This window comes from Hemiscyllium ocellatum, chromosome 19 (assembly GCF_020745735.1).
Source record: "Hemiscyllium ocellatum isolate sHemOce1 chromosome 19, sHemOce1.pat.X.cur, whole genome shotgun sequence".
Taxonomy (NCBI): Eukaryota; Metazoa; Chordata; class Chondrichthyes; order Orectolobiformes; family Hemiscylliidae; genus Hemiscyllium; species Hemiscyllium ocellatum.
This window is the reverse complement of record NC_083419.1, coordinates 5,678,352-5,704,501: the sequence shown is the minus strand read 5'-3', so window position 1 is coordinate 5,704,501 and position 26,150 is coordinate 5,678,352. Positions and strand designations below refer to the sequence as shown.

General features: G+C 42.7%; 1 protein-coding gene across 4 annotated transcripts in view; it reads right to left on the bottom strand.

Moving 5' to 3' along the window:
* tmem117 (transmembrane protein 117) overlaps nt 1-26,150 on the bottom strand; it is a 365,044-nt gene that overhangs the window by 104,822 nt on the left and 234,072 nt on the right. For all 4 annotated transcript variants that reach the window (XM_060839212.1, XM_060839213.1, XM_060839215.1 and 1 more), the window contains one exon: nt 21,538-21,635. In XM_060839212.1, the coding sequence (XP_060695195.1) occupies nt 21,538-21,635 (98 nt within the window). The remainder of the gene's footprint in view (nt 1-21,537; nt 21,636-26,150) is intronic.

Below are 26,150 nucleotides of genomic sequence, written 5' to 3'. Positions count from 1 at the left end.
CCCAATGCATACCCGAGGGACTACAGCCTCATGGTTAAGCCCAGCGCACATTCAAGGGACTTCTGGCCTCACAGTGCAACCCAGTGCAGTCTCGTCATAGAGACGTACAGCATGGAAACAGACTCTTTAGTCCAACCTGTCCATGCTGACCAGATATCCCAACCCAATCTAGTCCCACCTGCCAGCACCCTGCCCATATCCCTCCAAACCCTTCCTATTCATATACCCATCCAAATGCCTCTTAAATGTTGCGGTTGTACCAGCCTCCACCACTTCCTCTGGCAACTCATTCCATACCCGTACCACTCTCTACGTGAAAAAGTTGCCCCTTAGGTCTCTTTTATACCTTTCCCCTCTCACCCTAAACCTATGCCCTCTAGTTCTGGACTCCCCGGCCCCAGGGAAAAGACTTTGCCTATTTACCCTATCCATGCCCCTCAATTTTATAAACCTCTACTTGGTCACCCCTTAGTCTCCGATGCTCCAGGGAAAACAGCCCCAGCTTGTCCAGCCTCTCTCTATAGCTCAAATCCTCCAACCCTGGCAACATCCTTGTAAATCCTTTCTGAACCCTTTCAAGTTTCTAAACATTTTTCCCTTAGGAAGGAGATCAGAATAGCGCACAGTATTCCAACAGTGGCCTAGCCAATGTCCTGTACAGCTGCAACATGACCTCCCAACTCCTGTACTCGATACTCTGACTAATAGAGGAAAGCATACCAAACACCTTCTTCACTATCCCATCTACCTGCAACTCCACTTTCAAGGAGCTATGAACCTGTGCTCCAAGGTCTCTTTGTTCAGCAACACTCCCGAAGACCTTACCATTAAGTGTGTAAGCCCTGCTAAGATTTGCTTTCCCAAAATGCAGCACCTCGCATTTATCTGAATTAAACTCCATCTGCCACTTGTCAGTCCATTGGCCCATCTGGTCCAGATCCTGTTGCAATGAGGTAACCCTCTTCGCTGTCCACTACACCTCCCATTTTGGTGTCATCTGCAGACTTACTAACTGTACCTCTTATGCTCGCATCAAAATAATTTATGTAAATGATAAAAAGTAGAGATCCTTGTGGCACTCCACTGGTCACAGGCCTCCACTCTGAAAAACAACCCTCCACCACCACCCTCTGTCGTCTACCTTTTGAGCCAGTTCTGTATCCAAATAGCTACTTCTACCTGTATTCCTTAAGATCCAACCTTGCTCACCAGTTTCCCTTGGGGAACCTTGTCGAACACCTTACTGAAGTCCATATAGATCACATCTACTGCTCTGCCCTCATCAATCCTCTTTGTTACTTCCTCAAAAAATTCAATTTAGTTTGTGTCATGATTTCCCACGCACAAAGCCATGTTGACTATCCCTGATCAGTCCTTGCTTATCCAAATACATGTCCATCCTGTCCCTCAGGATTCCCTCCAACAACTTGCCCACCACCGAGGTCAGGCTCACTGGTTCACAGTTCCCTGGCTTGTCCTTAACGCCCTTCTTAAACAGTAGCACCACGTTTGCCAGCCTCCAGTCTTCCGGCACCTCACCTGTGACTATCGATGATACAAATATCTCAGCAAGAGGCCCAGCAATCACTTCTCTAGCTTCCCACAGAGTTCTAGGGTACACCTGATCAAGTCCTGGGGATTTATCCACTTTTACCCATTTCAAGACATCCAGCGCTTCCTCCTCTGTAATCTGTACATTTTGCAAGATGTCACCATTATTTCCCTACAGTCTATATCTTTCATATCCTTTCCCACTGTAAATACTGATGCAAAATACTCCATCTGCCTTTACTTTGTCTCTTTTGTTTTCTGATTTAGAAGGACTGTAAAGCTGAACGTTTAACTCTGTTTTTCTAATTTTTACCTAACATTTTGTACCCAAGCACCTTTATACCTAAGATGGCGCCGGAAAGTGTGACTTTGCACACTTTTCTCTGTACGCCTGCATCCCTGGACTTGAGTACATGTGACAATAAAACCTAATTTTAGATCTAAAAGTTTTTTAAAAATCTCTCCCCATTCCTTCCTATCGTCTGCAGACACAAACTAGAAATTAACCAGGCAACAGTAATAAAGACACGCCCCCAAAAATATCCAGCATACTGAACACTGGCTTTTCGATACACAGACCACACAATAAATGCCCACAATTGTTATTTGGTGCTGTTTTATGCATGAGGCAATGAAAATCCCTGTCAGCTAGTTAATTGCTGGTGATCTATCGCACTGCCTCATTCTGATAATTGTTTCAATTTAACGAATGATCGATTCTGTTTTCTCTAGCTATGGAACCTGGATGAATCTTAATATGGCGGATGATGTTTAAAGGTGAACCTTCTCCAAACATTCAATTGTGAGATTTTCCGATTGTTTGCCAACTAACCTCTGTCTTATTTTAATTGTTTAGCCTTGGTAATTTGCATTTATTTCTATTTTTGCTTCTAACCTCCCTGTTGTTTTGCCAAGTTAGTCTCTTACACTATTTAACAATTTCTTGTTTTACTATTAAACATGATGTACTTCATTAAAGCCTATCCATTGTATCTCGGACATTAAATTACCTGCTTATTTAATTTTTCCCATGCTCAGATTCAAAATTCCAATCTTCAGTTCTGATAAGTATTTTGTTTGAAACTTTAAACTTTAATTTGTTGGTGTTCTTTGAAACAATAATTTGTGCTGTGGATAGAGGGAAACACAGTGGATGTAGTGTACTGTGATTTCCAGAAGGATGCCACATTGAAGGTTATTGCAGAAACCAAAAGCTCACGGTGTTGGGCCCAGTGTATTAGCATGGATAGAAGATTGGCTAGCTAACGAATCACAGACGAGGAGTAAATAGATCTTTATTAGGTTGGCAGGATGTCGTGAGTGATGTGCCACAGGGGTTGTATTGAGGCCTTAACACTATAATTTATATAAATAATTTGGATAAAGCGGTTGTAGCTAAATTTGATGACACAAAAATAGGTTGGAAAGAGAGTTGCGAAGATGACAAAGGAGCCTGCAAAGGGATATAAGTAGTTTAAGTGAGTTGGCAAAGATCTGGCAAATGGAGAGTACTGTGGCAAAGTGTAGAATTGTCCATTTTGGCAGTCAGAATAAAAAAGGCAGATTATCAAAAAGGTAAAAAAATTGCAGAGCTCTGAGATGCAGAGAGATCTGAATGTCCCAGTGCATGAATTGCAGAAGGTTAGTATATCGTAGGGAATCAGGAAATCTAGTAGAATGTTGTGTCATAAAATCATAGAATCTCAACAGTGGCCCATCGAGTCCACACTGACCCTTCAAAGAGCATCCCACCCAGATCCACCCTCTCCAGTATCCCTGTAACCCTGCATTTCCCACGGCCAATCCATCTAAACTGCACATCTTTGGACTGAGAGAGGAAACCAGAGCACCCACAGGAAGCTCATACAGACAGAGAGAATGTGCAAACTCCACACAGGCGGTTGCCTGAGGATAGAATTGAACACTGGTGTAGTTAAGCAGCAGAGCTGACCACTGAGCCACCATGCCACCCCTAGCTTAAAAGGAAGTTATGCTTCAGTTATATGGCTTCTTCACAACTCAGTTGTCTACCTATTCTTCTGTTGTTAACAAATTTAGCTACCATACCTTCAAGTCTGAAATGGAATACTTGTGCACAGCACTGGTCATTATACTTACAAAAGAATCTTAATGCATTGGAAGCAGTTCAGAGGAGCCTTATTTGACTAATACCTGGAATGACAGGAATGAGCCTTATGAGGAACGACAGTCACACTAGGCCTGTATCCTCTGGAGTCAAAAGTGTGGCACTAGAAAAGCAGAGCTGGTCAGGCAGCATCCGAGGAACAGGACAGTCAACGTCTCGAGCAACAGCTCCTTTCCAGTATCCTCTGGATTTAGAGGTGACTTAAATGAAACATAAAAGATCCTGAGGGGACTTGATTGTCTCGTTGTGAGAATGAGGTTTCCTTTTGTGATAGAATCTAGAACTAGTTGTGTTTTAAAAACCATGGATCACCCATTTAAAAGAAAGTTGAGGACATCTACAATTCTCTCAAAGGGCTTGGAGTCTTTGGAATTCCCTTCCTCAGAGGCAGTGGATGCTGAATCTTTCAAAATTTATAAGGTAGAGCTAGATAGATTTGAGATTACGAAGGGGATATGCAGTCATGTAGAGTTGATGCTAAAATCAGAGCAGACATGATCCTATTGAATGGCATAGCAGGGTCAAACGGTTGAGGGGTCAGCTCTTGCTTGTATTTCTCTTCCCTTTACATTTTTTGGCAGGTGTTTGTGTAAATTTTCTTTTGCATGGCATGTATGACATGATCTACCTACCTTTCCAGTAAAATTAATCAAATAAAGACCAGAAGAGTGAGCAATAATCCTAGACTTCAAGGCACTGTAAATGAATCATCTCCCAGGAGTTTATTGTGAGCAAGTTTTCCACTTTTATTCCAAATATGCCATTACCTAAATAGCAACGTTGTAGGATGTAAGTTTGCTCACTGAGCTGGAAGGTTCGATTTCAGACATTTTGTCACCATACTAGGTAACATCATCAGTGAGCCTCTGGTGAAGAACTAGTATTATGACCTGCTTTCTACTTATGTGTTTAGATTTTGTTGGAGTGATGATGTCATTTCCTGTTCTTTTTCTCAGAGGGTAGTAGATGGAGTCCAAATTGATGTGTTTGTTTTACAGTTCTGGTTGGAATGCCATGCTTCTAGAAATTCTCGTGCGTGTCTCTGTTTAGCTTGTCTTGGGATGGATGTGTTGTTCCAGTCAAAGTGATGTCCTTCCTCATTTGTATGTAAGGCTAATAGTGATAGTGGGTCATGTCTTTTTGTGGCTAGTTGATGTTCATGCATCCTGGTGGCTGCCAGACTACTCAAACCCCTTTGCATCATGGTAGCCCACAAACTCACCACCACCATGAATTTGAAAGATCCTATACAGACAAGAAGCAAAATGAACGTCATTTACAAAATACCTTGCAAGAACTGTAACAAACACTTCATTGGACAAACAGGCAGGAAACTATCCACCAGGATACATGAACATCAACTCGCCATAAAAAGATATAACCTGCTCTGACTAGTGTCCTTACATACAGATGTATGCGGCACGGTGGCACAGTGGTTAGCACTGCTGCCTCACAGTTCAATTCCCGACTCAGGCAACTGACTGTGTGGAGTTTGCACATTCTCCCCGTGTCTGCGTGGGTTTCCTCCGGGTAATCCGGTTTCCTCCTACAGGCCAAAGATGTGCAGGTTAGGTGAATTGGCCTAGCTAAACTGCCCGTAGTGTTAGGTGCAGGGATAAATGTAGGGGAATGGGTCTGGATGGGTTGCGCTTCGGCGGGTCAGTGTGGACTTGTTGGGCTGAAGGGCCTGTTTCCACACTAAGTAATCTAATCTAATCTAATAATGAAGGACACCACTTCGACTGGGACAACACAGCCATCCTAGGACAAGGCAAACAGAGACATGCACAAGAATTCCTAGAAGCATGGCATTCCAACCGGAACTCTATCAACAAACACATTGGCTTAGACTCCATCTACCACGTTCTGAGAAAAAGAACAGGAAATTACATCACCAGCTCAACGAAACTTGAACATATGAATAGAAAGCAGGTCATAACACTAGTGCTTCACCGGAGGCTCACTGACAATGTTACCTAGTATGGTGACGAAACATCTGAAAATGAACCTTCCAGCTCAGTGAGCAAACTTACATCCAGAACCTCAACCTTAGCTACAAATCCTCTCAAACTTGTTAGCAATGTTATGAACTGTCACTATCAAAACACTGCAAACCCTACTCTGTTTTAGAGCTCAAGGGTGAATATATAATGATAAATGATAATATATCAATGTTTGTTTTAATATTCATGTGCTGCGTGTACCCTTTAAATTCTGTTAATTCACCCCACAATCTGTATTTTGACCGTCAAGTGATGGATGATCATTTTTTTAGATATTAATCCAATGTGCAAATATATTACATATACTGATTCCCTAAAAAGCACAGTGGCTTTGCAATTTAAATCCTCTCCAAGGCTTCACTGACACTGAGGGACACCAATTCAACTGGGACAATGTTATGATACCAGGACAGGCTAAACAAAAGCTCAGGAATTCCTAGAGACCTGGATTCATAAACGGTTCCATAAACAAATATTTTGAAATAAACCCTGTCTACAGACCATGACAGGACAAAACCAGAAATAGAACCACGTGCCACAACACAGAGAACCCTATAAACTGGGGGCAGATTACAATAACAACGCTTCATCCGGAGGCTACACTGCACTGAAGCTGTCACCCAGGAAGGAGACCAAACGTTTGCAAGAAAATAAACCAGATCAGCAAACCAATGAACAACTTCCTTTAAGTTTAGGTAAAGTATAAAATTATCTAAAAAAGATGGGAGAGAAATATCACACCTGGACACACAAGAGGACTCTCATTTCTGACTCAGGCGTGGGTTTGAGCAGTTAGAGACAAAAAGCAGTGGCCAGAGACTTGACCAGAGACAGTGCAGAGTCCAAGCTGACACTCCAGGTAGTAGCCGGCAAGTGCTGCATTGTCAGAATTACTGCTCTTCAGAGGAGATGTTAACCAAGGTCACATCTGTTCTCTCATTTCAGCATAAAGACACAGTTTGAAGGAGAACAAGATGTTGCACAAAACAGTGGTTCTGAAAGAGTTAATTTTTAATATTACATTGAGCTTCGCCTAATCTGCTGTCACATGCTGTCTGCCTGAGCCTTGAAGGGAGCAGACATGTTCTCAACAGGTCCCAAGAATGCTAATAGTTATGGCTGACTTGTAGCTGTGCATTTTGCTAACATGTAATGAACTGTCTTATTAATCAAGAACAGTGCAGAGTGAGATTTGCCTCCAATGGGGTGTTTTATCTCTGTGGAAGTACTTATGTTATTTCTCTTAAGATAAGAAACTGCATGTGGATTTTGTGGTATTGAAGAATCCATTACAGACATTTATTACAATTGACTATTCTGTGCAAACATTACATTCCTCAGGTACTCAGGTTAGGGCTAATATTAAGCTATTGGATTACATCAGAAGAGCATGCTCCCAGTATAGTGTCATGCTTCAAGTGATTGAAAAAGGATGGAGTACGAGTCCTGTAAACTCTCAGGCCACATTTTATATTATAATGCTGACTTCATGAAGTGTCCCTCTAAGGTATACTGATATACTGACCATGGGACATAATACAAGTAATTCTTCTGTAAAGACATCTTCTACATGCCATCATCATTTAACTGGTCATAGGGAATTGTAGACAAAGAAGAGTTGCTAATTGTAAGCTATCTCAAACAATCCTTACTCGGGACCATATACTGGCAGAGGTGGCAAAAAGTATGAGTGCCAGTAGCCACAATAACGGTAATACCGCAGAGAGAAATTCTCCCAATGTGCTGGAGAACATGAAATCAGTCAGCCACATTACTAAAATAGATCATCTCGTCAGATATCTCACTACTGTTGCAAGACCTTGCTCTGCACAAATTGTTGTAATTTTGAAAATGTAGCTGCCATGAATAAATAAAAACTTAACTGGCTGGAAAGCATTTCAGGTTGTACTATAGTTGGAAATGGTGCTACATAAACACACGTTGTTTCAGCTTTCTTTCAAAGTGTATAACGGATACAGGTACATAATCCTTTGTCATAAATTCCAAAATCCTAAAATCTCTGAAATTTTCTCGTTGAGTGTGGAATGTCATTTTGGCGCACGAATAGGTGACCCAACTCCACACCCACTTGAACTACGTCACTCAGATGTGACATGGCGCGTGGCCCAGCATTAGCAGTGTCAATCGTATCTCAGTGCTGGTACTGTAATTTATTTTATTTCACTGTGAAAATATCATTTATTTTGAAATCTGAAAAATTCCAAAACATTGGCCTCAAGGATTTTGGATAAAGGATTGTGTATGTGTATTTGCTTCTTGCGTTCTATGTCTTTTCAAATGCCTTCCCTGTGCATCTTTACCGAATAAAAATTAATATATACTGATCTAAGGTAATGAAGAGTTCTTTCACCTCACCCTGTTTAATGTCTGTAATCTGCTACATCTGAAAGATTACTAATCCTGGAAGGGGTAATACAATAACTATCATCCTGTCAATCACACAAAACATTTTGTCACTCTAACGTACTTCATCCTTGTTCTCTTTCTGTCACCAATGAACAGCTGGGAATTATTCTGTCCACTGAAGATTGCACAATAACCTCTAGATTTCAATGAAGACACATGTAACTGAAAAACAGAAAGGATTGCAATTAAGCACTGTTATTATGTTTTGCAATCAGTTCACAGTTTAGTTTTAGGTCTTGTAATACCTAGACAACAAAGCAGCCTCAAGCACAGTGCCCCCATCATTGCATCACTGTGGAAAATGGTCCAAATATTTTGCATCGTGACCATTACTAGTAGTTACTACAATATTACAGAATATCTTTAGTCAAAGCAGTTCAAACATCAGTTTTTTAACAACAACCTTGCACAATAACTCAACCTATCTACCATACATTTCTGTACCTGGTTGAACTTGCTCTTTCTTAACCAATCTCTCTTCTCATGCACTGTACCTAGAGAAAGCGAGAAGTGTTGCTATGGAAACTTGCATGGACCCAAGCCTCTTTGGAACACGTGGAACATTCTTTGCTCCAATCATACTCGATTCTTTTTCCTGGTATCTCCATCCCTTACATTAATGGCTGTAGCCCATTGTAAATTTTATCTTGAAACATCATTCACTGCAGCTTATCGATTTGCCTATAGAATGATAAAACATTTTTTGACCTAGATTATTCTTGGAATGCATTTAAAATGAAAATGGTATCAAGCAAGAAATCAGTACGTGGGAAAATATTCAATCCCTCTAATGTAACCAGTATCTTGTCTGTAAAGTAACCTTTACCTTTCATAAAACTGTGCATCTGGTACCCAGCTGTGATGTAGGAAAATCACTGTTATGCCTGGATGTGTCCATATCCAAAGTGACATGCTCAAACCTGATTGGATTTCATTAATTATATGATATTTTTAAGAATGCCATCAGATTTGAGATTTCAATATGTCAGCAGAAGAGTATTTGTTTTATTGCTGGACCATGAATTTAAAACACCTTCAACAGATACATTTTCCTTAACCTCGGGACCTATTCAGATCACTTCAAGAGAACAGCTAGAAATATGGTTTCAAGAGATAAGCTAAGTCACCAGCAAACAGCTACAAATATGCTTCATAACAGGAATATACTTGGGCAGGAATCCTATGTTACTTTATAGATGTGTACATGAAAGCAATTGAAGTATAATCAACACGAAAAAAGCAACATGTAAACCATGATGAGGGGCAACACAGTCAGACAGTGGCCCACAGACATCTGCTGTTTTAGTGATTCGAGGTTCATTTCTACTTTGGATCATGAGTTTTTGCGGTGAATCTTCATACGAACAAACAGGTTGATTCTTGACCTGCAGATCTTCAGGAAGATGGGGCAAAGCACAGAGTCATAAAACACACGTAAAGAGCATGGAAACCGACACCTCAGTCCAACCATTTCATTGCGAACATAATCTGAAACTAAACAAGTCCCACCTGCCTGCTCCTGGCCCATTTCTGTCCAAACATTTCCTATTCATGTAGTTATCCAAATGCCTTTTAGACATTGTAATTTACCATTTCCACACACACAAACCACCCTCTATGTAAACAATTTGTCCCTCATGTGTTTTTAAAATCTCTCTCCTCTTACCCTAAAATGTGCCCCCTAGTCTTCAAACCACACATCCTAGGCAAAAGACAACAACCATTAATCCTATCAATATTCTCATTATTTTATAAACTTCCATAAGGTTCTTCTCAACCTTCTGTGCTCCAGTTAAAAAAGTCCCAGCTTATTCAACCTTCCTTGCCTTAGGTATGGTCAGGGTAGGTCTTGCCTTACAAGTCTTATTGAATTCTTTGAGGAGGTGACCAAGCATGTGGATGAGGGGAGAGCAGAGGATGTAGTGTACTTGGATTTTAGGAAGGCATTTGATAAGGTTCCCCATGGTAGCCTTATGTGGAAAGTCAGGAGGCATGGGATAGTGGGAAATTTGGCCAGTTGGATAGAGAACTGGCAAACCGGTCGAAGTCAGAGAGTGGTGGTAGATGGCAAACATTCAGCCTGGAGCCCAGTTACAAGTGGAGTCTCGCAGGGATCAGCTCTGGGTCCTCTGCTGTTTGTAATTTTTATTAATGATTTGGATGAGGGAGTCGAAGGGTGGATCAGTAAATTGCAGACGATACGAAGATTGGTGGAGTTGTGGATAGTGAGGAGGGCTGTTGTCAGCTGCAAAGGGACTTAGATATGATGCAGAGCTGGGCTGAGGAGTGGCAGATGGAGTTCAACCCTGCCAAGTGTGAGGTTGTCCATTTTGGAAGAACAAATAAGAATGCGGAATACAGGGTTAACGGTAGGGTTCTTAGTCAGGTGGAGGAGCAGAGGGATCTTGGGGTCTATGTTCATAGCTCTTTGAAAGTTGCCACTCAGGTGGATAGAGCTTGTAAGGCGGTCTATGGGGTATTAGCGTTCATTAGCACAGGGATTGAATTCAAGAGTTGTGAGGTGATGTTGCAGCTGTACAGGACCTTGGTAAGGCCACATTTGGAGTACTGTGTGCAGTTCTGGTCACCTCACTTTAGGAAAGATGTGGAAGCTTTGGAGAGAGTGCAGAAGAGATTTACCAGGATGTTGCCTGGAATGGAGAATAGGTCGTATGAAGATAGGTTGTGTGTGCTAGGCCTTTTCTCATTGGAACAGCGAAGGATGAGGGGTGACTTGATAAAGGTTTATAAGATGATCAGGGGAATAGATAGAGTAGACAGTCAGAGACTTTTTCCCCGGGTACAACAGTGTTACAAGGGGACATAAATTTAAGGTGAAGGGTGGAAGGTATAGGGGGGATGTCAGGGGTAGGTTCTTTACCCAGAGTGGTGGGGGCATGGAATGCGCTGCCTGTGGGAGTGGCAGAGTCAGAATCATTGGTGGCCTTTAAGCAGCAATTGGATAGGTACATGGATAGGTGCTTAAGCTAGGACGAATATTCGGCACAACATCGTGGGCCGAAGGGCCTGTTCTGTGCTGTATTGTTCTATGTTCTGCGTTCCTTTGTAACTCAAACCTTCCATACCTGGCAATATCATGGTAAATCTCTTCTGATGCCTCTACATCTCAATAATATCCTTCCCATAGCTACACATCCAGAACTAGTCACAGTATTCTGGAAGAGGCCTCACCAATGTCCTGTACAAACTCAACATGACTTCCTAACTCCTATACACAAAGGACTGACCAATGAAGGTAAGCAGCTAAATGTTTTTTTTAACTACCCTGTATACCAATGATATAGGAAGAGAAAAGGTTGAGATTCTGAAGGGAGATTAGAGAGAGTTAGGCAGAAATTTAAAAAGGCGGTCCTCAAGAGTAGTAACACCTGGATTACTCCCAGTGCTATGAGCTAGTGAGGGCAGGAATAGGACAATAGAACAGATGAAAGTATGGCTGAGGAGCTGGTGTATGGGAGAAGGATTCACATTTTTGGATCATTGGAATCTCTTTTGGGGTAGAAGTGACCTGTACAAGAAGGATGGATTGCACCTAAATTGGAAGGGGACTAACATGCTGTCAGGGAAATTTGCCAGAACTGCTTGGGAGGGTTTAAACTAGTGGAGGAGGGGGTGGGGGGAAGAGGTGGGACCCAGGGAGGTAGTGAGGAAAGAGATTAATCTGAGACCGGTACAGTTGAGAACAGAAGTGAGTCAAACAAACAGTCAGAACAGGCAGGGGCAAGGTAGGATGAATAAATTATTATTTATTTCAATGCAAGAGGCCTAACAGGGAAAGCAGATGAACTCAGGGCATGGTTAGGAACATGGGACTGGGATATCATAACAATTACAGAAACATGGCTCAGGGATGGGCAGGACTGGCAGCTTAATGTTCCAGGATACAAAGCTACAGGAAGGATAGAAAGGGAGGCAAGAGAGGAGGGAGAGTGGCATTTTTGATAAGGGATAGCATTACAGCTGTGCTGAGGGAGGATATTCCCGGGAATACATCCAGGGAAGTTATTTGGGTGGAATTGAGAAATCAGAAAGGGATGGTCACCTTATTGGAATTGCATTATAGACGCCCTATTAGTCAGAGAGAAATTGAGAAACAAACTTGGAAGGAGATCTCAGCTATCTGCAAGAATAATAGAGTAGCTATAGTAGGGGATTTTAACTTTCCAAACATCGACTGGGACTGCCATAGTGTGAAAGGTTTAGATGGAGAGGAATTTCTTCAGTGCGTACAAGACAATTTTCTGATTCAGTATGTGGATGTATCTACTAGAGAAGGTGCAAAACGTGACCTACTGTTGGGAAATAAGGCAGTGCAGGATACTGAGGTGTCAGTGGGGGAGCACTTTGGGGCCAACAACCATAATTTTATTCGTTTTAAAATAGTGATGGAAAAGGATAGAGCAGATCTAAAAGTTGAAGTTCAAGATTGGAGACAGGCCAATTTTTATGGTATTAGGCAAGGACTTTCGAAAGCTGATTGGAGGCAGATGTTCGCAGGTAAAGGGACGGCTGGAAAATGAGAAGCCTTCAGAATTCTACCATTGAGCCAGTTCTGCATCCAAATGGCAAGTTCTCCCTGTATTCTAAGAAATCTAACCATGGGAGACTGATTAGCAAGGTTAAATCACATGGAATACAGGGAAAACTAGCCATTTGGATACAGAACTGGTTCAAAGGTAGAAGACAGCGGGTGGTGGTGGGAGGGTTGTTTTTCAGACTGGAGGCCTGTGACCAGTGGAGTGCCACAAGGATCGGTGCTGGGCCCCCTACTTTTTGTCATTTACATAAATGATTTGGATGCGAGCATAAGAGGTACAGTTAGTAAGTTTGCAGATGACACCAAAATTGGAGGTGTAGTGGACAGCGAAGAGGGTGACCTTAGATTACAACAGTATCTGGACCAGATGGGCCAATGGGCTGAGAAGTGGCAGATGGAGTTTAATTCAGATAAATGCAAGGTGCTGCATTTTGGGAAAGCAAATCTTAGCAGAACTTATACATTTAATGGTAAGGTCCTAGGGAGTGTTGCTGAACAAAGAGACCTTGGAGTGCAGGTTCATAGTTCCTTGAAAGTGAAGTCGCAGGTAGATGGGATAGTGAAGGAGGCGTTTGGTATGCTTTCCTTTATTGGTCAGAGTATTGAGTACAGGAGTTGGGAGGTCATGTTGCGGCTGTACAGGATATTGGTAAGGCCATTGTTGGAATATTGTGTGTAATTCTGGTCTCCTTCCTATCGGAAAGATGTTGTGATACTTGAAAGGGTTCAGAAAAGATTTACAAGATGTTTTCAGGGTTGGAGGATCTGAGCTACAGGGAGGGGCTGAACAGGCTGGGACTGTTTTCCCTGGAGCGTCGGAGGCTGAGGGGTGACCTTATAGAGGTTTACAAAACGATGAGGGGCATGGATAGGGTAAATAGACAAAGTCTTTTCTCTGGGGTCGGGAGTTCAGAATGAGAGGGCATAGGTTTAGGATGAGAGGGGAAAGATATAAAAGAGACCGAAGGGTAACTTTTTCATGCTGAGGATGGTACGTGTATGGAATGAGCTGCCAGAGGATGTGGTGGAGGCTGGTACAATTGCAACATTTAAAAGGCATTTGGATGGGTATATGAATAGGAAGGGTTTGGAGGGATATGGGCCGGGTGCTGGCAGGTGGGACTAGATTGGGTTAGGATAGCTGGTCAGCATGGACAGGTTGGACCGAAGGGTCTGTTTCCATGCTGTACATCTGTATGACTCTATGACTCTAAATGAGATAACAAGAATCCAAAGAAAATATATTCCTGTCAGGGTGAAAGGGAAGGCTGGTAGGTATAGGGAATGCTGGATGACTAAAGAAATTGAGGGCTTGGTTCAGAAAAAGAAGGAAGCATATGTCAGGTATAGACAGGATAGATCGAGTGAATCCTTAAAAGAGTATAAAGGAAGTAGGAGTAGATTTAAGAGGGAAATCAGGAGGGCAAAAGGGGGACACAAAATAGCTTTGGCAAATAAAATTAAGAAGAATCCAAAGGGTTTTTACAAATATATTAAGGACAAAAGGGTAACTAGGGAGGGAATCGGACCCCTCAAAGATCAACCAGGTAAGAACAATGACTGCAGATGCTGGAAACCAGAGTCTAGATTAGAGTGGTGCTGGAAAAGCACAGCAGGTCAGGCAGCATCCGAGGAGCAGTAAAATTGATGTTTCGGGCAAAAGCCCTTCATCAGGAATACAGGCAGAGTGCCTGAAGCGTGGAGAGATAAATGAGAGGAGGGTGGGGGTGGGGAGAAAGTAGCATAGAGTATAATATGTGAGTGGGGGAGGGATGAAGGTGATAGGTCAGGGGGGAGGGTGGAGTGGGTAGGTGGAAAAGAAGATAGGCAGGTAGGACAAGTCATGGTGACAGTGCTGAGCTGGAAGTTTGGAACTGGGGTGAGGTGGGGGAAGGGGAAATGAGGAAACCGGTGAAGTCCACATTGATGCCCTGGGGTTGAAGTGCTCTGAGGAAGAAGATGAGGCGTTCTTCCTCCAGGCGTCTGGTGGTGAGGGAGCGGCAGTAAAGGAGGCCCAGGACCTCCATGTCCTTGGCAGAGTGGGAGCAGGAGTTGAAATGTTGGGCCACAGGGCAATGTGGTTGATTGGTGTGGGTGTCCCGGAGATGTTCCCTAAAGCGCTCTGCTAGGAGGTGCCCAGTCTCCCCAATGTAGAGGAGACCGCATCGGGAGCAATAGATACAATAAATGATATTGGTGGATGTGCAGGTAAAACTTTGATGGATGTGGAAGGCTCCTTTAGGGCCTTGGATAGAGGTAAGGGAGGTGGTATGGGCACAGGTTTTGCAATTCCTGTGGTGGCAGGGGAAGGTGCCAGGATGGGAGGGTGGGTTGTAGGGGGGGCGTGGACCTGACCAGGTAGTCATGGAGGGAATGTCTTTGCAGAAGGCGGAAATGGGTGGGGAGGGAAATATATCCCTGGTGGTGGGGTCCGTTTGGAGGTGGCGGAAATGTCGGCGGATGATTTGGATTATGCAAAGGTTGGTAGAGTAGAAGGAGAGCACCAGGGGCGTTCTGTCCTTGTTACGGTTGGAGGGGTGGGGTCTGAGGGCGGAGGTCCGGGATGTGGACGAGATGCATTGGAGGGCATCTTTAACCATGTGGGAAGGGAAATTGCAGTTTCTAAAGGAGGCGGCCATCTGGTGTGTTCTGTGGTGGAACTGGTCCTCCTGGGAGCAGACACGGCAGAGGCAGAGGAATTGGGAATACGGGATGGCATTTTTGCAGGAGGTAGGGTGGGAAGAGGTGTAATCCAGGTAGCTGTGGGAGTCATTGTCTTTGTAAAAAATGTCAGTGTCAAATTGATCATCATTAATGGAGATGAAGAGGTCCAGGAAGGGGAAGCGGTGTCAGAGATGGGCCAGGTTAAATTTAAGGTCACAGTGGAATGTGTTGGTGAAGTTAATGAATTGCTGAACCGCCTCAGGAAGCACGAGGTGGCGCCAATGCAGTCATCAATGTCGCGGAGGAGGAGGTGGGGAGTGGTGCCGGTGCTGATCAAAAATCAGCAAGGCAGCCTTTGTGTGGAGCCACAGAAAATGGGGGAGATACTAAATGAATATTTTGCATCAGTATTTACTGTGGAAAAGGATATGGAAGATATAGACTGAAGGGAAATAGATGGTAACATCTTGCAAAATGCACAGATTACACAGGAGGAAGTGCTGGATGTCTTGAAATGGTTAAAGGTGGATAAATCCCCAGGGACCGATCAGGTGTACCCTAGATCTCTGTGGAAGGCTAGAGAAGTGATTGCTGGGCCTCTTGTTGAGCTATTTGTATCATCAATAGTCACAGGTGAGGTGATGGAAGACTGGAAGTTGGCTAACATGGTGCCACTGTTCAAGAAGGGTGGTAAGGACAAGCCAGGGAACTATAGACCAGCGAGCCTAACCTCAGTGGTGGGCAAGTTGGAGGGAATCCTGAGGGACAGGATGTACATGTATTTGGAAAGGCAAGGACTGATTAGGGATAGTCAGTATGGCTTTGTGTGTGGGAAATCATGTCTCACAAACTTGATTGAGTTTTTTGAGGAAGTAACAAAGAGGATTGATGAAGGCAGAGCAGTAGATGTGATCTATATGGATGTCAGTGAGGTGTTCGACAAGGTTCCCCATGGGATACTGATTACCAAGGTTAGATCTCATGGAATACAGGGAGAACTAGCCATTTGGATACAGAACTGGCTCAAAGGTAGAAGACAGAGGGTGGTGGTGAAGGGTTGTTTCTCAGACTGGAGGCCTGTGACCAATGGAGTGTCACAAGGATTGGTGCTGGCCCCTCTACTTTTTGTCATTTACAGAAATGATTTGGATGTGAGCATAACAGGTACAGTTAGTAAGTTTGCAGATGATACAAAAAATGGGAGATGTAGTGGACAGTGAAGAGAGTTACCTCAGATTACAACAGGATCTGGACCAGAAGGGCCAATGGGCTGAGAAGTGGCAGATGGAGTTTAATTCAAATAAATGCGAGGTGCTACATTTTGGGAAAGCAAATCTTAGCAGGACTTATACACTTCATGGTAAGGTCCTAGGGGGTGTTGCTGAACAAAGAAACCTTGGAGTGCAGGTTCATAGCTCCTTGAAAGTTGAGTTGCAGGTAGATAGGATAGTGAAGGCGGCGTTTGGTATGCTTTCCTTTATTGGTCAGAGTATTGAGTACAGGAGTTGGGATGCCATGTTGCGACTGTACAGGACATTGGTTAGGCCACTGTTGGAATGTTGTGTGCAATTCTGGTCTCCTTCGTATTGGAAAGATGTTGTGAAACTTGAAAGGGTTCAGAAAAGTTTTACAATGATGTTGCCAGGGTTGGAGGATTTGAGCGATAGGGAAAGGCTGAACAGGCTGGGCTGTTTTCTCTGGAGCATTGGAGGCTGAAGGGTGACTTTCTAGAGGTTTACAAAATGATGAGGGGCATGGATAGGATAAATAGACAAAGTCTTTTCCCTAGGGTCAGGGAGATCCAGAACTAGAGGGCATAGGTTTAGGGTGAGAGGGGAAAGATATAAAAGAGACCTAAGGGCAACTTTTTCACACAGAGGGTGGTACGTGCATGGAATGAGCTGCCAGACGAAGTGATGGAGGCTGCTACAATTGCAACATTTAAAAGGCATTTGGATGGGTATATGAATAGGAAGGGTTTGGAGGGATATGGGCAGGGTGCTGGCAGGTGGGACTAGATTGGGTTAGTATATCTGGTCGGCATGGATAGGTTGGACCGAAGTGTCTGTTTCCGTGCTATACATCTCTATTTCTCTATGACTCTATACGTGACACAAACTTCAAAGCATTATGGACCTGAATTCCTTGGCCCATCTGTTCTACAACACTACTCAATCCCCTACCATTAATGTTTTTCTCCTTCTAGATATTTTTGAATCAATCTGTATACATATGGGATTATGCCCCTCTGGAGCATGACAGACTTGAACCTGGGTCTTCCAAGATAGGAACACGACCATTGTGCCACAAGAGCTCTACCTTTCCTAGTTTTTATTTTCTAATCAATCTGTTATTACACACCTCTAGTGGGACTTGTACTTGGGTCTCCTGGGTCAGAGGTATAGACGCTAGCACTACACAGCAAAAAAAGCCTTTTTCCTGTTCTATGCTGTTGTTGTTCATTAAGACATTTGATCTCATGACAGGAGGTAGTCTGATGGACAAGTTGTCACCAGACTGAATGACAGGTAATAAGCATTTCCTTTCCCTGGCCTTGGAAAGCTGCCCTTGGAGAGTTGGGAAGATGAGGCCAGGTGGAGAGGCACTCTTCAGCCATCGAGGTACAATATCCAAACCATCCTAGTTGGTTTCTCAGCTTTGCCTGAATATTTGTAGAGCTGGCTTCAAAATGGACATTGTTGGAGAGAGATTTTAAAGAGAAATGTTAGTCTGGTATTCAACAACAAATCCAGAGGTCCTCACCACATAGTCTGGTATAGGTATCTGAAGACAGACTCCAAGACACTCCCCTCCCAAAGTACAGGATATTTATACATTGCGTATTACGAAGATTACATACAACACTGACATCAGCACTTGCCACCTCTCCTCTCACTGTTATTCCCCTCTCCAGATGTTTGCCAACTGCATCATACTGACTCCGTGCTGTCTGTTCCCTTGTGAAGCTGTGACTATTTTCACAAGGTCATAATGACAAAATTGTGTTTCGCAAATGCTCCCTCACAATGCTATCTGTATTCCGGTGTCCTTTCATGAGGTTATCTGTTTATACCCTTTGTTCTTCAATCACGCTTCCTGACAGGATGTGGGCATCTCTCTACCAATCTTCTGGTAAGTTAGTGAAGTAGGACTTCTCAACCCAGGGCTTGTCTGCTTCATCTGCTCTTTTTAAAAATTTTTTCCCCTCTCCAGTTTTTTTATCTTTTATTTTACTTTACTTAACTCTTGAAGAGCTCTGTCGCGACGGCAAATGGGCCTAACAGTGCAAACTTGTGGTGTTGGCAGAGGCAAATTTGTGGGGTTCCCAGCAGCATCTGCGCCTGGTGCAGATTCATGGAGACAGAGGCAGGTTTGGGCCTAGTACAGAGACACGGTAACATCAGCAATGGCTGCACTGGCGAGGTGGGCCAGAATCCGACTCATGGTGGAATTGAGTTTAGGTGATGTGGTACCTGGCGACATCGGTGGCACTTGCGCATGGATGAAGTCCATTGCGGATTCATAATGGCGAGGGTCTCTGTGTAGGCGCTGAAGAGTAGTGACTTTCGTTCCAGGAGCAGCAGCATGGTTAAGGGGGCTTAACAAGGAGCAGCATAAAATTGGACACTTTTTCTTTATTTCTTCATCTTTTTGCTTTTATATTCTATGGTTTTTTTGTGTTTTAAGATGGCACCAGAGAGTGGTGACACCTTTCACTGTATTTTGTATTCAGATACAACAAATAAATCAAATTTACAGCCATTTATCTAAAGGAGGTTAGTTGCACTTATAATTTCAGTGTGCCTAAATGTATAATATGTAATGAAAATTACTTAAAAAGCTTTGATTATGGTGGGATCAGATTTTCCCTTCTCCACTTAACTAAATAACAAGTTTTCTCTTTTCCACTATGATTTTTGTGAGACACTTCATTATCTTATCTAGCTGTCATGAGCATGAAAGTCATGATTCTGACTGTGGAAACTGCTGCCTCAACTAACAATTCTCTTCAGCAACGGACAACTCCAGCAGACATCAAGGTTTGATCAATTGTCCTCCTGTTGAATCTGAAATATACTGAGGATTGCTAGCAGAAAGTCAGTCATGTTCTTGTGTTACTGACACACAATCCATGTGCCACTGTAGGTCAGGAGTGTGACGCCAACTACTCTGTACATTCGGATATTTTTGACTTGTGAAGGTCTTTGTTGTCAAACACCTGCTGTGACAGTTTGCAGGAGGCTGAGCAGATACAGCTGATATTATGTTAGATTCCGTGTAAATGGTGGCCTTTTGAGAGATGTGGTTTCTAAGGTATGTTAAATGTTTAGCATATTCCAGAGACCTTGCATTCATCGACCAGACAAAGCATTTAAAGTCAGTAAATTGCAAGGCTCTGTGAAAACTTCGCCAGAAATTTGGATGCAACATTCCCTTGCGCAACTACTTGGGGATTAGAATTAAGTTTATTGTCACAGGTGCTCATGTGAGTACAGTGAGAAGATTCCAAAGTTGCCGCTTACTGCACCATCTTAGGTAAGGAAAGGTAAAGAAATAAAAGGTTCAGAATTGTGCAATCCTTCCAAGCAGAGAAGATAAAGGTGAGTCCGTGCTGGCCTTCAGTCAGTGTTGGGTCTCCCCTTAGGTCCACGCGGGTTTCCGTTTCTGGAAGCCACTGCCACACACAGACCTTAGAGATCTGCATACAGCAGGAGAATTGGGAGGGAATGGAGCTTGGATGGCCAAGAAACTTCATCACGCTCCTACAACTGCTTCCTAATCATATGATTGCAACTATCTTCAGTGGGAGATCTGAAACAGATGCGTTGGTGTCAAACAAAATTGTATGATAGCTCTCATAATACTTATAGTCTACCTGACAGCACTACCTATTTATCAGCAAAGATCAACTGCCCTCTAAGTGAGAGTATTAACTCCCACTGAGGTGGAAGGTTCTTTCACCTCAGTTACCTCTGTGCCAAAACTAAACTGACCACCATAAACATACATGGCGTACAGTTTGTGGCCGACCGCAGTGTTGATACCCACTCTGCACCAGATTTACCAACCATTCACATGCTGGATATTTCACACCCCCATCAGATGTGTTTTGGGTAGCCAGGCATGTAATATATGGAGGATTTTTAGCTTCCCAAGCACCTGAGCTCACCCCCATAATACAGGGTGGGCAGGAAGCAAAATCAGCAGCACACCACATGTTATGTGAGTAAATAATTAAAGCTCAATTGGCTCTAGTATTACAATGCCCACAGGAATAAGATTCACAATTTCTTTCAGCTTAAAATGGCAAAGAGAAAGGGGTTGCTTTTATTGGACTGTGCCCCTTGTCTATTAGGAGCAACACCCTTCCTTCCCATCTGCAGATGGTTTAAAACCCATTCCCCACTCTCACTCTGTCCCAGAACTGTGGGAAAAAAGCCCATCCCTAAACAGCCACACCTGGAGTGGCCCCCTGCTGACCAGCAATATTCACAAGTGCAGGTTCATCGTCCCTGAACATGCAGCAGGTGATTTTCTCGGCGTGTTCAGGTATGGGGATTCAGGTGTGAATTTTGATTCCCTTCAAACTCTACATTTCTATTCAAAATCGATTCAAAGTGGACATTTCTTCAACTTAAAACTAAATATTAATTTTTCATACCCAATTTGGTTCCTTTTGCTTGTCTTTGAAGTTAAAAGACCAAATATCTTTCAAAGGAAACTTATTGCATCTTGCTGCAAAGTAAAACTGTGTAGCTCAGATCAATATTAGATCAAACACGGTTTAGCATAGAAGTTAATTTTAGTCCATGATTAGTAAATTCAAATTCTTCTTCTGACTATGATACAAATCAGCAAGTCGATGTGTCAAGCCTAGTTTCCATGAAAGTAAATCCTCTATAAAAGTTAATATTGTTGCTGTATGAAGAGTATTGGGAATCTATATCTGTACAATTATTTAGGACTTGTAATATGGAGATAATGACATTGCATAAAATAAATTATTTCAAGTTCTTTCTGCAATTATAATTACATTGATGTTGGATCAAACAGTGCAATGATAGTTAAAATGAACAATTTCAAAAAAAAAACTTCAATTCTGAGAATCAAGGAAAATATCTTTATGTTGGATCAGAAGTATAGTGCTTCTAAATAATACACTGGATAAAATGGCGGTTCAGCCTTACCAGAACAAGACAACCCTGTTATACCCTTTTTTCCAGAAGGCTCGAGCAGTCTTTCCCCAACCAGGATATAAATCGTCTTGCAGCATCATATCTGTGACCTTCATTGAGACAAAATGGAAACAAATATTAAATAATTGCTCAGAGAATTATTTGTTCTGTTTTCCCATTTTGCCCGTGGCCACGTTTCTGCTTCCCCGTGGTCAAGAATGTTTATTAACAGTCCTAAGAAATTTTGTCATTTCAATATATGGTTTTAATGGAGTACATAGAGAGCTCATTTTGTGGGAAATGTGGCATGCAAGGACACCAAAGGTTGCACTAAAATGTTATATTACAGTGATATAAGGTCAATAATTATACACAAACACACTGATACAATAACATCTCTAATGACAGTCACTTTCTTTGGGAGCTAATGTTTTCCACTCATCTGAATAATCCAATATCTAAATACCAATAAAAACTGAAACAGGCAGGACAATGGTACAGTGCAGAACGCTCATCATTGTACAACTGTGTATGAATCTATCAGTCCCATGTCACAGCTGGTTTGCTAAAATGTTAGGAAGATCACTTTCTGCTGGGGAGAAGACAAATCAGAATACAGAAGAACCTCGATTAGTCAGCATTCGATGATCCAAATATCGGCTGATCCTGAAAAATCGCCAAGGACCCAATGCTTGGCTAAACTATGTTATCCAGCATTCAATTAACCGAATGAAATACTCTCCGCCCGTGTCCTTCGAAAAATTGAGGTTCCTCTGTACACATCGCTCTCCTGGAAAACCCCTATTGTAACCTCGGTAGTAACTGGCTACAATGACCAGTAAATCAGTCAGGATGCAAATATGTCAAGTTCTCCTGACCACGTTGGAAATACATTAATGGAAAATCAGGAGATATTTTCCAAATCAATCTGTTCACATAAGTTATTGCATGTTGTGGAGCAAATGAGTCTTGAACAATGGTCCCTTGACCCAGGTAGGGACACTATCATTACATCTCAAGAACCCAAATGGTAAATCAGACTGCTTCAAAATTTATTGATAGCAGGTTTGTGTTTAGCAGTTGTGGTCGTAAGTTTGCTCACTGAGCTGGCAGGTTTGTTCTCAGCCATTTAATCGCCATACTAGGTAACATCATCAGTGAGCCTCCGGTGAAGCTCTGGTGTTATGTCCCGCTTTCTATGTTATATGTATGTCTCTTGGTCTCTTAAGGCTGGTGATATCATTTCCGGTTCTTTTTCTCAGAGGTTGGTAAATGGGGTCCAAATTGATGTGTTTGTTGGTAGGTTCAATAACAAGATCTACAAACAAATTAACGGAATACCCATGGGATCACTGATATCAGGGTTCTTAGTAGAAACCGTAATTCAGAGACTCAAAAGAACAGCCCTCCTCACGATCCAACCCAAACTTTCGGTCCGCTACATGGATGACACCTTTGTCATCACAAACTGGAACAAATTAGAGGAAACCTACAACATCATTAACAATATCCGGACAGGCATAAAATTCACAAAAGAGGAGGAGAACAACAACAGACTCTCCTTCCGAGATGTCACAGTGGAACGAACAGTTAATGGAGAACTGCAGATCAGTGTCTACAGGAAAACAACACACACAGACCAGATACTTAACTACAGGAACAATCATCCCAACACCCACAAACGGAGCTGCACCAGGACATTATTTAAAACAGCCCACAACACACTGCAGTAACCAGGAACTAGAAGCATAAGAAAAATATCTATATTCAAGAAGAATGAGTACCCAATAAACACAGTCTGCTGATTCCTAAACAACAAACCCAAATAAGCAGACACAACATGCCCAGAGACTCTAGCCACAGTACCATACATCAAAGACATTGCGAAGGTGACTATCTAGCTACTCTGACCCCTTAGCATCATGGCAGCCCACAAACCTACCAACACATTGAAACAGCGGCTGATGAACCTAAATGACCCTGTACCAACAAGCAGCAAACAAGTGTCATTTACAAAATACCCTGCAAAGACTGTAACACACTACATCGGACAGACAGGCAAAAAAACTAGCCACTAGAATACACGAACACCAACTAGCCACCAAAAGACATGGCCCACTATCAGTAATACCCTTACATACAGGCAAAGGAGCACACTACTTTTACTGGGACAACACACCCATCCTGGGACAGGCTAAACGGAGACATGGACAGGAATTTCTAGAGGCCTGGCACTCAAACTGGAACTCCATCAATAAACACATCAATTTGGACCCCATTTGCGAATCTCTAAGAAAAAGAAACAGAAATGATATCACCTATTTACAGACCAAGACACACAAATAGAAAGTGGGACAGAACACCTAGCATGGTGACGAAACATCTGAAAACAAACCTGCTAGCTCAGCTAGCAAACTTACAACCTGAACCTCAGCATGAGGCTACAAATCTTCTCAAAAATCACAAATTTAAGAGCTGTGTTTCTAGAGGGAAGATGGTAGCGTAGTGGTAATATACCTAGACCAGTAATCTGGAGACCCAGGTTAATGTTCTTTAGAGCTCTTGTATGTGGGAGTAGTGTCCTTATCTCTGAGCCAGGAGGCCTGGGTTAATGGGATGAAGAGTAGCAAATGGAGTTTAACTTGGATAAATGCAAGATGTAGAATTTTGTTAAAACAAAGAAAGGCAAGGCCTAAGCAATTAAAAGCAGGGCCTTGGGCTGTGTTGTAGAACAGAGAGGTGTAGGGGTTCAGATATATATTACTTTGAAGTTTGCACCACAGATAGAATTGGTTGTTAAGAAGGTGTTTAGCATGCTTGCCTTCATTGCTCAGATATCTGAGTATAGGAGTCGAGATGTTATGTTGAGATTGTACAAGGCCTCTTCTGGAATGCTATGTCCAGTTCTGCTCTCCCTGTTACAGGAAGGATATTATTAAGCTGGAGAGGCTTCAAGAGAGATTTACCAGGATTTGGCTGGGTATGGAAGGTTTGAGTTGTAAAGAGAAGAGCTGAATAGGTGGGACTTTTTCACTGGAGCTAAGGAGGTTGAGGGGTGACCTTATAGAGGATTCTAAAATAATGAGGGGTATAGATAAGGTGAATGGTTTGTGTCGTTTCCCTTGGGTAGGAGATTTCAAGACTAAGGGATATATTTTTAAGTTGAGAGGAGGAAGATTTAAAAAGATGAGGGGCATTTTTTTTTAATAGAATGATTCGTGTGTGGAATGAACTTCTAGAGGAAGTGGTGAATGCAGGTACAATTACAGCATTAAAAAAAATTGGATAAGTTAATGAATAACAAATGTTTGGAGGGATATGGGGCAAGTGCAGCCAGGTGGGACTGGTTTAGTTTGGAACATGGTCAGCGTAGACTCGTTAGACTGAAGGGTCTGTTTCAGTGAGGCATGACTCTATAACTCTCTTTAAAAAATGGGTTTCTACGGCTCTTGTGGTGCAATGGCAGTGTCCGTGTCTCTGAGCCAGAGGTTCAACTTTCACCTGCTCCTGAGGTGCGTTGTTACATAGGTGAACAGGTTGATTTGTTTTTCAAGAGCTGGATTTTGGTTTGGTTAATCAGATGATTGATTAACTTAGTGGTGGGTTTCTAAAATCAAAATAAAAAGTTGGGTTTCAATCAGGGCCTTATGGTGTACTGATAGAGTCTCTACCCCTAGACAAGAAGCTCTGGGTTTAAGTTCCACCTGCCCCAAATACCTCATAACATGTACAATAGGTCAATAAAAATAACTAGATTTAGGCTCATTCTTAATTGAGCCAGACAAAAATAAGTGCTGGGCTTTAGCTGTGGTGGTCTGGACTTGGTACATCACATATACTTGGTTGAGGGAGGACGCACACCTTTTTCCTTTATTTCAATAAAACTTTCCATTGCCCTTTTGATTGGATTGGACCAACATTCCTGATCTTTGAGCAACTGGTGTGAAAGCGAGTGGGAAGGTCACAGAATCACCTCGTGGACCTGCTCCTCAGCCTGGCCTAAATGGCTATCAACAGGTCTGGGCAGTGGGCCATGGAGTGGATTGTAACTCCCCACTGCCTGTCTCTGTTCGCAGCTACATTTGTGCTTGTTTGCCCTCAGAGAGGGAGCTGACATTGTCCACTACTGGCCTTGAAGGCTTCCATGGTGAATGTTTGTTATAAAACCTGGGGGGAACCACTGTGGGCATAACCTCACCCAACAATACTAATTTGATTTAGTCTCCACCCACCACTCCCCTCCTCTGACCCCCCTTCCCTATTGTTTTCCTCTGTATGGATTGTGTTTTTGATTCTTGGCTTTCTACCAGGAGGGAAGTTGGCTTCTAGATAGGAAGGAATAGAAACTAATGCTTGTATTCAACTATATTCTGACAAAAAAAAGGTTGTAGATCTTAGAACATAAAACATAGAACAATACAGCACAGAACAGGCCATTCAGCCCTCGATGTTACGCCGACCTGTGAATTATTCTCAGCTCATCCCCCTACACTATCCCAAAGTCATCCATGTGCTTATCCATGTGGTTGTTTAAATCTCCCTACATGGATAAAGATGCCCTCCAACGCATTTCGTCCACATCCCGCACCTCCGCCCTCAGACCCCACCCCTCCAACCTTAACAAG